This window comes from Hemitrygon akajei, unplaced genomic scaffold (genome assembly GCF_048418815.1).
Source record: "Hemitrygon akajei unplaced genomic scaffold, sHemAka1.3 Scf000047, whole genome shotgun sequence".
Taxonomy (NCBI): domain Eukaryota; kingdom Metazoa; phylum Chordata; class Chondrichthyes; order Myliobatiformes; family Dasyatidae; genus Hemitrygon; species Hemitrygon akajei.
Genome location: NW_027331933.1, coordinates 720530 through 733117, shown reverse-complemented (window position 1 = coordinate 733117; position 12588 = coordinate 720530). Strand labels below are relative to the sequence as shown.

Genomic DNA, 12588 nt, shown 5'->3' with positions numbered 1-12588 from the left:
GATATTTGGAAATCTGACATTTTAAAGCATAATTTAGCAAGCAAACCACATATGGACAATGTGCAAAAGCTTTGGTGAGAAAATCCCCCATTTCCTGTTACAGGCCTGCTACATAGGTTGTGTGAGAGTGCAGATGAACTCGATCAAACCCAGAGGAGATGAAAGTTCCTATTGACAGTGATTTGCTAGCTGTGAAAATGAATACCTCTCTATATAAAATCCACTGTGCACATCTTGTCACTGGGTAAAAAATACACAGTACAAGATTTATCTGCACACTGGTTATTACAAATTAGAGGGGTATTGTAGGGAAGGAGGGCAGACCTCCAGTATCCCTGATGCCCTCACCTACAAGATGTGCATCCAGCTGCAGCTTGTAACCCTGCACTTACATCATCTAAATGTGCAATGTGTAATTTATAGTAATTTATAATAGATAGTCTGTACATAGGACAGTCAATATAACATCGAAATGCAATTGTATCAGGATGAATTAATCATTCTGATGGCCTGGTAGAAGATGATGTCCAGGAGCCTGTTGGCCCTTTTGCTGTGGTACCATTTCCTGGATGGTAGCAGCAGGAACAGTTTGTGGTTGTGGTGAATTGGGCCTGTTTGTCCCTGATATTCTTTGGGCCCTTTTTACACACCTGTCTGTGTAAACGTACTGAATCGTGGAAAGTAGATTGTGCAATGTTTAATTCCCTTGTTTATATTTAGAGACATTTTTTGGTGTATAAAATGATGAGTGGTATTGAGCGTGTGAGTGGCCAGAGGAGTGTTTTTTTTTTTCCCAGGGTTGAAATGGTTAATGCCGCTTTTCCACACTCCCATAGACCCTTTGTCCATCTCCTGAGTAAACAGAGATGGAAAAATATTTAAGATCTCCCCCATCTGCTTTGTTTCCACACGTGGATTGCCATTCCGGTCTTCCAGAGGACCAACTTTGTGCCTTGCAATCCTTTTGCTCTTAATCTATCACTAGAATCCCTGAGGATTATCCTTCACCTTTTCTGTGACAGCAACCTCATGCCATCTTTTAGCCATCCTGATTGATTTCTTATGTGTTCTCTTGCATTTCTTATACTCCATAAGAAACTGACTGCCTATCCCTGTTACACAATTCCATTTTGTGCTTTACCAGGGTCTCAATATCTCTGGCAATCCAAGTTTCCCTACAGTTTCTATCTTTCTATCTTTCTATCTTTTATTCGGACATTTCCGCTTACTACTTTCAAAATTTCGCTTTGAAGGCCTCCCATTTACCAAGCACACCTTTGCCATAAAGCAGCCTGTCCCAGTCCACAGTTGCCAGATCCTAGTGTTGATTCCAGGTGTTGATCCATGTCCTGAACACATCCACCTTTCCTATGCTGCTCCTTGTATTGAAATATACAGGGCTCAGCATATTCACTGCACCATGCTCAACTTTTTCATTCCTGACTGTCTGAGGACTGAATAACATCTGTCTCCACAATCTCTCCACTACCTGTTCTGTTATTCAGGCTCCCATTCCCCCTGCAACTTTAGTTTAACCCCCCCCCCCCCCTTACCCCCACCTCCCACCATGCAGATCTATCACCCCTTTGGCTTTCCTCTCCCAGATCAATAAAAAGGAGGTGCATACCAGGTGCAGGCAGATAGGAATAAATGGGGTAGTTATGAAATACAGGAAATTCAAGTGAACACTGATGAAAGAAATAAAAGAAGGCATGAGGTTGCCCCAGCAGACAAGGTGAAGGAGAATCCTCAGGGATTGTGCAGATATGTTAAGAGCAAAACGATTGTAAGGGAAAAAATTAATTCTCTGGAAGATCAGAATGGTAATCTATATGAAGGTATAATAGAGACTTGGGGAGATTTTTTTTGCATCCGAATTTACTCAGGAGATGGACACAGAGTCTATAGAAGTGAGGCAAAGCCACATCAACTTCATGGACCCTGTACAGATTACAGAGGTGGAGGGATTTGCTGTCTTGAGGCAAATTAGTGTGGACCAATCCCCAGGGCCTGACAAGTTGTTCACTAGGACCCTGCGGAAGACAAGGGCAGAAATTATTGGGGCCTTAGCACAGATATTTAAATCATCCTTAGTGACAGGTGAGGTACTGGAGGATTGGAGGACAGACAATGTTGTTCTGCTGTTCAAGAAAGGCTGTAAAAATAAACTAGGAAATTATACGTTGGTGAGCTTGACATCAGTACTGGGAAAGTTATTGGAATGTGTGTGCAGGAACCAAGTATATACTGTATGTATTTGGATAGGTGTGGACTGATAAAGGATAGACAGCATGGCTCTCACCAATCTTAGAGAGTCTCTCGAGGAAGTTATCAGGGAAGTGGATGAAGGCAAGGCAGTGGATGTTGTCTACATGGACTTTAGCAAGGCACTTGACAAAGTCTCATATGGGAGGTTGGTCAAGAAGGTTCAGTCACTCAGCATTCAAGATGAGATAGTAAATTGGATGAGATACTGTCTTTGGGAGAAGCCAGTGTGGTAGCAGATGGTTGCCTCTCTGACTGGAAGCCTGTGACTAGTGGTTGCCACAGGGATCAGTGCTGGATCTGCTGTTATTTGTCGTCTATATCAGTAATCTGGATGATAGTGTGGTTAACTGGATCAGCAAATTTGTGGGTGACAGCAAGACTGGGGGTAGTGGACAGTGAGGAAAACTATCATGGCTTGCAGTGCGATCTGGACCCACTGGGAAAATGGTTTTAGAAATGGAAAATGGAATTTAATGCAGACCAGTGTGAGTTGTTGCACTTTGGTATGACCTACCAAGGGAGGTGCTTCACAGTGACTGGTCGGGCACGGAGGAGTGTTGTAGAAGAAAGGGACCTGGGAATACAAGTCCTTAGTTCACTGAAAGTGGTCTCACAGTTAGATAGAGATGGAAGGAAAGATTTTAGTTCATTGGCCTTCATGAACCATATACTGACAATAGATGGATGTTATGCTGACTTCTAGAAGACATTGGTGAGGCCTAATTTGGAGAATTCTGTGCAGTTGTGGTCACCTGCCTACAGGAAAGCTGTAAAAGAAGTTCAGAGAGTTCAGAGAAAATTCACAATGATGTTGCCAGGTCTGGAGGACTTGGGTTAGAAGGAAAGATTGAACAAATCAGGACTTTATTCCTTAGAATGTAGAAGATTGAGGGGAGATTTGATTGTGATAGAGAGGCACAGATAGTGTTAATGCAAGCTGGCTTTTTCCACGAAGATTGGGGGGGGGGGGGGGGACAACCAGAGGCCATGGGTTAAGGGTGAAAGGTGAAATGTTAAGGGGAACATGAGGGGAAACTTCTTCACACAGATGGTCATCTGGGTGTGGAATGAGCAGCCAGAGCAAGTGGTGCATGTGAGCTCGATTTCAACATTTAAGAGGTTTGTGTAGGTACCTGGATGATGGAGGTATGGGAGTGGGCTGTTTAAATAGTTCAGCACAAACTAGATGGCCCAAAGGGCCTGTTTCTGTGTTGAAATTTTCTTTGATCGTGACAAGAACCTGAAATAATACAAAAATTCACTCTAACCCCTTTTGACAGCTGTGCGAACCAACCAGTCATTTCAGCAGGAATGTTTTATATGGCATTAAAACTGTGGCACTTTAAGTTAATAATACATAAAAGAAGATCCCAGCTGCACGTCAAGAAAGACTATTTGCGTGAGAGTGTTTCACTTACTTTGAGGCCAGGCACCCATGCAGCTCAGCAGGAACAGGGAATAATACCAATGGAGAGAGTCAGACTGAGCCAAGGCACAGATTGGAGATGACAGAAATGCCCCATTCTTATAGAGACAGGAAGAGCATCAGGGAATTGATGGTCATTCCAGATACCAGCACTCTGCCCAGTCAGGAGATGATTTCTCTGTCCAACTTTCGTTGAACCTCACTGTAACAGTGTGATACCAGATCAAACCTTGGCAACTCAAGTAATCTCATCTGAAATGTTGTCCTACACCCATTGATGGATTTTGTAAATCTTTTTACAGGTTAAAAATGAGAAGGAATTCGTCTCCAGGAAGCTCAAACACGGCACAGCAGTTTTGTTGTCTCTGTCTAGATATTTAAGAAGTGGAACAAGGGATCCAATTGACCACCCTTCGTGCACAGACAGTGGGGAGGAATTCACTCGCTCATTTGACCAACTGGCATGCCTGTAATTTACACAGGAGAAAGGCCTTTTGCCTGCTCAAACAGTGGGAATGGATTCACTCGCTTATTACAATTGAAGGTACATCAGCAAGTTCATACTGGGCAAGGCCATTCATCTGTTCTGTGTGTGAGAAGGGGTTCAGTCGGTCTTCCCACCTGTGGACACACCAATCAGTTCACACCACACCGGGCAGAGGCTTGTCATCTGCTGAATTTCTGGGAAAGGATTCACTCAGTCATCTGACCTAATGGCTCACCAGCGAGTTCACACTGGGGAGAAGCCATTCACCTGCTCAGTCTGTCGGAAAGGATTCACTCAGTCAACTACCCTACTGGTACATCAGCGAGTTCACACTGGGGAAAAGCCATTCACCTGCTCAGTCTGTGGGAAAGGATTCACTCAGTCATCTACCCTACTGGTACATCAGCGAGTTCACACTGGGGAGAAGCCATTCACCTGCTCAGTCTGTGGGAAGGGATTCACACTGTCATCCCACCTACTGGTACATCAGCAAGTTCACACTGGGGAGAAGCCATTCACCTGCTCAGTCTGTGGGAAGGGATTCACACTGTCATCCCGCCTGCTGGTACATCAGCGAGTTCACACTGGGGAGAAGCCGTTCACCTGCTCAGTCTGTGGAAAGAGATTCACTGATTCATCCCACCTACAGAGACATCAGCGAGTTCACACTGGGGAGAAGCCGTTCACCTGCTCAGAATGTGGGAAGAGATACACTGAATCTTCCACCCTACAGAGACATCAGCGAGTTCACACTGGGGAGAAGCTGTTCACCTGCTCAGAATGTGGGAAGAGATACACTGAATCTTCCACCCTACAGAGACATCAGCGAGTTCACACTGGGGAGAAGCCGTTCACCTGCTCAGTCTGTGGGAAGGGATTCACTCGGTCATCCCAATTACAGAGTCATCAGCGAGTTCACACTGGGGAGAAGCCGTTCACCTGCTCAGAATGTGGGAAAGGATTCACTCAGTCATCCAACCTACAGAGGCACCAGCGAGTTCACACTGGGGAGAAGCCGTTCACCTGCTCAGTCTGTGGGAAGAGATTCACTCATTCATACCACCTACAGAATCATCAGCGAGTTCACACTGGGGAGAGGACGTTCACCTGCTCAGAATGTGGGAAAGGATTCACTCTGTCATCTACCCTATTGGTACATCAGCGAGTTCACACTGGGGAGAAGCCGTTCACCTGCTCAGTCTGTGGGAAGAGATTCACTCATTCATACCACCTACAGAATCATCAGAGAGTTCACACTGGGGAGAAGCCATTCACCTGCTCAGTCTGTCGGAAAGGATTCACTCGGTCATCCCACCTACAGAGTCATCAGTGAGTTCACACTGGAGAGAAACTGTTCACCTGCTCAGAATGTGGGAAGAGATTCACAGACTCTTCCACCCTACAGAGACATCAACGAGTTCACACTGGGGAGAAGCCTTTCACCTGCTCAGTCTGTGGGAAGAGATTCACTCATTCATACCACCTACAGAATCATCAGCGAGTTCACACTGGGGAGAGGCCGTTCAGCTGTTCAGAATGTGGAAAGAGATTCACTCATTCATCCCACCTACTGAGACATCAGCGAGTTCACACTGGGGAGAAGCCATTCACCTGCTCAGTCTGTGGGAAAGGATTCACTCAGTCATCCACCCTACAGAGTCATCAGCGAGTTCACACTGGGGAGAAACTGTTCACCTGCTCAGAATGTGGGAAGGGATTCACTCAGTCATCCAACCTCCAGAGTCATTTGCGAGTTCACACTGGGGAGAAGCCATTCACCTGCTCAGTCTGTGGGAAGGGATTCACTCAGTCATCCAACCTCCAGAGTCATCTGCGTGTTCACACTGGGGAGAAGCCATTCACCTGCTCAGTCTGTGGTAAGGGATTCACTCAGTCATCCAACCTCCAGAGTCATCTGCGAGTTCACACTGGGAAGAAGCTGTTCACCTGCTCAGTCTGTGGGAAGAGATTCACTCAGTCATTCACCCTACAGAGACATCAACGAGTTCACACTAGAGAGAGGCTGTTCACCTGCTGAGAATGTGGGAAAGGATTCACTCAGTCATCCCACCTACTGGCACACCTGTCAGCTCACAATGTGGAGTTGCCATTGTTATGAATCCCTAGGTTTTGTTTGCTGTGGACTGTCATTTTAAGAGAGTGAGAGAGAGATTAAGAAGGCAAATCAGTCTGACTTGCAGCTTGTTTACATCACGTGCAGCTTGTTTAGTTTTAACCGAGGACACAGACACTCAGAGTAAGACGGAGACAAAGGAGGAAAAATGGAAGCTTTGAAACTAGGGAACTATTGGCCAAGGGTCACTGTTTGGTACTTTCCTTTGCCCACAAGGGTGGGCTAATTATCGATTCACCGTACATCAAATGTGTGGTTGTCACCTCATTTGACCCATAGGAGTGGATCTGATTTGGGGTATCCTGCGGAGGCCACTTATGTGTTAACCCTTGCCTGGCTGTGGTGTGGTAATTCATTTTAAGATGATACCCCTTATGACAAGTCACTTCGGGTGATAATTAGTATGTGGATTTGGAAGTATGACAGATAAAATCTACAGTGACTGTTGTCTCGTTTTACCACCATGGAACCTCTCAACATTTACCCTGGATTACAATTATCTCTCTCATCACCTATTCTGTGGTTGAACTGAACTTTCATACTTTACCATCTCAAGACTCCAAGCCTTGTTTCCCCCGAGCTCAATAGTTTGGGAGTTATATTTATACACATAACACTCACGAGGAAATCTGCAGATGCTGGAAATTCAAACAACACACACAAAATGCTTGTGGAACACAGCAAGCCAGGCAGCATCTATAAGGAGAAGAACTGCTGATGTTTCAGGCTGAGACCCTTCGTCAGGACTAACTGAAAGGAAAGATACTAAGAGATTTGAAAGTAGTGGGGGGAAGGGGGAAATGTGAAATGATAGGAGAAGACCGGAGGAGGTGGGATGAAGCTAAGAGCTGGAAAGGTGATTGGTGAAAGTGATACAGAGCTGGAGAAGGGAAAGGATCATGGGACAGGAGGCCTCAGGAGAAAGAAAGGTGGCGGGGGGAAGCACCAGAGAGACATGGAAAACAAGCAAACAATTAAATATGTTGGTGATGGGATAAGAAGGGGAAGAGGGGCATTAACGGAAGTTGGTGAAGTCAATGTTCATCCCATCAGGTCGGAGGCTACCCAGCCGGTATATAAGGTGTTGTTCCTCCAACCTGAGTTTGGATTAATTTTGACAGTAGAAGAGGCCATGGATAGACATATCAGAATGGGAATGGGACGTGGAATTAAAATGTGTGGCCACTGGGAGTAGTCTGTTGTTGCTGGTTCGTTTCTAAAGCGTTACGGTTTGTAGCAAAATGGGGCCTGCGTCTGGGATATGAACAAATTTAAGGATTGATTTATTATCCATTTCATTGGGGAAATCCCTTTTGATTTATTTGTGTGTGGAAAACCAGCAGCAATGGATGTTGATAAATATCTGGAAGTGTGAACCTCTCAGGCATTAGAGGACACCAGAAGGATTGAGTTATTGAGTATTGCTAAAACGTTAATACTTGCTAAGGTGAAATTGACGATGAGGAGGGCACAGATGCAGAGGATAATAGATGAACATTATGTATCTGAGGGTGTATTTAAAGTGGAGGAATTGGAGGTGTTTCCTGAAAGTAAACCTAGTGAGCTTGAGCTCCAGTACAAGTTAGAAAAATTAAAGATGGAGGCTCTGGAAAGGCAGAGGCAGTTTCAGGCTGGAGAGGCAGAAAAGCAGAAAGAAAATTCTCTTACAATCTGTAATTAAGGGGAAGGCTTAGCAAGCCTATTCTGCTTTGACAGTTGCTGAAGCAGCTTATTATTTATTTATTTATGCTGCCTCAATCATCGCCACTGGGCTATAAATGTGCAGGAGCTGTGTGTGGTTCAGTGCTTTGCTCAAGGACACACACGCTGCCTCGGCTGAGGCTCGAACTCATGACTTTCAGATTGCATGTTCAACACCTTAACCACATGGCCACGCACCACACATTATGACATAGTGAAACAGGCTGTGCTCAAAGCTTACGAGTTGGTCCCAGAAGCAGACAGGCAAGAGTTTAGAAATTTGAAGAAATCTGTGAACCAGACATACGGAATTTGCTTATGAGAAATTTGTGTGCATTGACCGCTGGTGCACATCTGAACATGTAAATGATGATTTTAACAGCTTGAAAGAGTTGGTTTTAATTGAAGAATTCAGAAGGTGCGTCCCTGATGACATAAAGACGTATTTAGATGGAAATGATGCTGCCACTATGCAGGAATCTGCTGGATTAGCAGATCAGTTTGCTTTAACTCATAAAGTTATGTTTACCCTGAATAAGAGTTTCCAAAAGGCACTTGTCAAGTTGTGGGTAAACCTAACGAGCTCACCCCAGTGGCCTGTACCTGCATTCGGTGAACCCTTTTCCAAAGTTATAGTGGATTGTGTTGGCCCATTGCCAAAGACTAAAGCTGGCCATCGGTATCTGCTAACTATTATGTGTACTGCATCCAGATTCCCAGAGGCAATACCTCTCAGAAATATTAAAGCTAAAACTGTGGCGAAGGCTCTTACCAAGATTTTCACTTTATTCGATTTGCCTTAAGAAATCCAGTCTGATCAAGGATGTAATTTTACATCTGGATTATTCCAGCAGGTAGTTTCTGAACTGGGAGCCAAACAAATTGCATCATCTGTGTACCATACAGAATCACAAGGGGCTTTAGATAGATTTCATTCTACCCTCAAAACAATGATTAAGACATATTGTGTTGAAAATGGAAAAGACTGGGATGAAGGAATACATTTGCTTTTGTCCACAGAAAGAGTGTCAGTACAGGAATCACTGGGCTTTACTCCATTTGAACTTGTATTTGGTCACAGAGTGACCTTTCACCTTGTTAAAAGGAACGGTGGATTGATGGGGATGTACATGTTAACTCGTTAGACTGTTTTAAAGTTCAAAAATAAACTACACCAAGCCTGTAGTCTAGCGAGATTTCTCAAAACAAAATGAAGTGTTGGTTTGATAACAGGGCTCGCGAAAGAAAATACCAGGTGTGAGATAAGGTGCTTGCCTTACGTTGACGAATCCACTTCAGGCGAAATTCAATAGACCATATGAAGTAGTCTCCCAAATTAATGATGTGAATTATGTTATTAAAACACCCAACTGACTTGAACTAACACAAGTGGTACACATAAATATGATAAAACCTTTTTTGGCAAGCAGGTACCATCTGTGTGTGTTGTTATCAAAACAAATGAAACTGTCAACCCTGAGAATGAAACAATTGACTCGTCTGAGACTTTTCACAAGCCAAACATGGTCCCAGTTCGGCTAATGAACTCGGTTGTTCCAGAAAACATTGCTAACAAGTTGTCTCATCTGCAGCCAAAGCAACAACAACAGCTGAAGGAATTAATTCTGAAGTTTAAAGATTTATTTCCTGATGTTCCCAAGCAAACCACGGTCGCAGAACATGATGTAGATGTTGGTCAAGCCAAACCGATTAAACAACTCCCAAAGCGCATTAATGTAGAAAAGTGTAAATTGGCTGACCAGGGAATTGAGTATATGCTGGAGAATGGTATTATTAGGCCTTCAAAATGAGATTGGAGTCACCCTGCATTATTGTGCCCAAACCTGATTGTAGTGTTAGATTTTGCACTGATTATAGAAAGATAAATGCAGTAACAAAAACAGATGCCTAACCTATCCCTAGGGTGGATGATTGCATCGATAAGGCTGGATAAGCTAATTTCTTACAAAGATTGATCTGTTGAAAGGGTATTGGTGTGTTCCATTGACGGACAGAGGTAGAGAAATTTCTGCATTTGTGACACCATCTGGGTTGTATGAATACAATGTTTTGCCTTTTGGAAGGAAAAATGCTCCAGGAACATCCCAGAGAATGATTGATTTTGTAATTCGAGGGTTAGAACACACAGATACCTATATTGATGACTTAGTTACAGGGAGTGGCACTTGGGAAGAGCATAACTCTGCAGTAGAAAAGCTATTTGGCAGGCTATCCTAGGACAACCTTACAGTTAACTTGGCTAAGAGTGAATTTGGCCATGCCAGTGTGACCTGTCTTGGCTATGTTGTAGGTCAAAGCAAGTTAGCTTCTGTTCGGGCAAAAGTCCAGGCAATTTCTCAAGTTCCTATTCTGACTGCTAAGAAGGCTCTTAGAAGGTTTCTGGGAAGCCTTATCGTAAGTTCTGTAAGAACTTTGCTGCTATCACTCTTCCTCTGACCAATCTCCTGAAGAAGGGTGAAAAGTTTGTTTGGACCGAGCCTGGTCAGAAGGCATTTGATTGATTGTTATCAGTATTTGAGATTAGGCCAATCAATGTAGTGCTGTCAGCAAAATTTAATTAGCAGATTGGAGCTATGGGTGGCAACACAAGTCATGGGTGCACAGAGAGTAAAGAAGGGGGCCAAAGTGACAACCCTGTGGGGTATGTGTGCTGAGGGTCAGAGAGACAGAGGAGATGGAGCCCACTCTTACTTCCTGCTGGCGATCTGATAGGAAGTCCAGGATCCAGCTACACAAGGCAGGGTGAAGGCCGAGGTCTCTGAGCTCCTTGTCGATACTTCACGCCTTTGTATGGCTACTTCTCTGCCCATGACTGCAAGGAACTGCAGGTAACTTTGGAGAGCAGAGAACATCAGAGAAACAAGCCTCCACTCCATGGACTCTTCCTACACTTCCCCTCCCTTGGAAAAGCTGGCCAAAGAACCTCATTACCTAGACATTCTTGCTGCAAACCCGCTCCCCCATCGGGGAAGAGATACAAAAGCCTTAAAGTGCGTAACACCAGGCTAAAGGATGGCTTCCTGTCTGCAGTTATAAGCCAAATGAATGATAAAATGGACTCAACCTCACAATGTAACTCGACGTGACCCTGCACCATATGTCTAACTGCACTGCACTTTCTCTGCAGCCATAATGCTTTGTTACAGTGATTATTTTGTTGTATATCAGCTCAATGCACTGTTGAAATGTATCCATCTGTGTGGATGGTACATCAGGCAAGATTTTCACTGTAGCTCAGTACATGATGATAATAAACAAATTTCCCATTTTAATTGTGTGGAAATATTAGACAGACTGAGCTTCTGCTCCAGAAGCTCAGAAGGAAACTGAACTGTTGTCATTTCTGTGGAAAGCAAATATATGGAAAATGCTTCAATCTCACATTACGGTCTGCGGTAACTGGGATCAGGTGACCGGTGGTGGGTCTCCCATATCAATATCAGAATCAGGTTTAATAGCACCGGCATATGTCATGAAATTCGTTGTCCCTGCGGTAGCAGTAGAACCCAATTCATAACAATAGTTATTAACAATTGTGATTTAAAATAACAATATACATATATATAGTACAAAAATAGAAAAAAAAATGTAATAAGCTATTTTAATTGTGTGGAGCAATTTGACTGACTGGGTTGTTGCTTTGGAAATTCTGAGGTGAAGCTGAATTGAACTTTACACATTTATGAGAAGCTCAGATAAATACAAATGGCTAAATTCTCACATGAACGGGTCAGACACCCAGAAACATCGGCTGCACTTCAGCACCTCAAAACAGTGGAGTGAAACATGCAGAAAGTATTGCAGAGAAAAAAAAATTGTCCACCCACAACGACAGGATGTGACAGATCCGGATCTCACTGACTTGTCTGAACGGGCGAAAGATGAAGCTACACGTACACGGAGAGCAGTGACCCGCAGATGCTGCAGATCTGCAAAATAACATGAATGGGAAACGGGATCAGGTGACGGGTGGAGGGTTTCCCTCCTGAACCGGTGACTCTGCTCCTTGCCCCTCACACGCTGCCCGACCCATCCACCGCATTCCCCACATTATTCCATATTTACCCCAGATACATGTTTATTTTTCCACACCATATCTTCCCCGATCCCTTTCACTCCACCTCCAGGTCACAGAGTCACCGGCTTAATTCCCATCCCGGTCCAAAACATAATTCAGACCCAAACAGGAAATGTTCTCATTTCATTTAAATCAGTTCTGTGTTTATAAACACTCATTTCTATTCACATTCCTCCGGAGCCTTGCTGGACAGGAACACTGAAACATCAAGTGAGAAACAGCAGGAGGCCATTCAGCCCCTCTAACCATCAGCAAGGTGGCGGATGCTCTCCCATCTCAGCCACATGTTTCTGCCCGATCCTCATTTCCTCGATCCCTTCGGTCTCCACACATCTGCCGCCCTCTGTTTTACGTGAGGACGATCACCGAGTCTTCACCGCCCTCTGTGGTGGGGATTTAAAGACATTCACCACCCTCGGAATGGAGACATTAACCCTCATCTAAGTCCCGGACAGTCCATCCCTGTTTCAGAG

General features: G+C 44.3%; 1 protein-coding gene across 1 annotated transcript in view; it reads left to right on the top strand.

The window, feature by feature from the left end:
• Positions 1-12588, top strand: part of LOC140720800 (uncharacterized) — a 61213-nt gene that overhangs the window by 21119 nt on the left and 27506 nt on the right. The window contains 1 exon segment of the mRNA XM_073035646.1: positions 3997-6198. Within this exon segment, the coding sequence (XP_072891747.1) occupies positions 4408-6198 (1791 nt within the window). The 5' untranslated portion in view covers positions 3997-4407.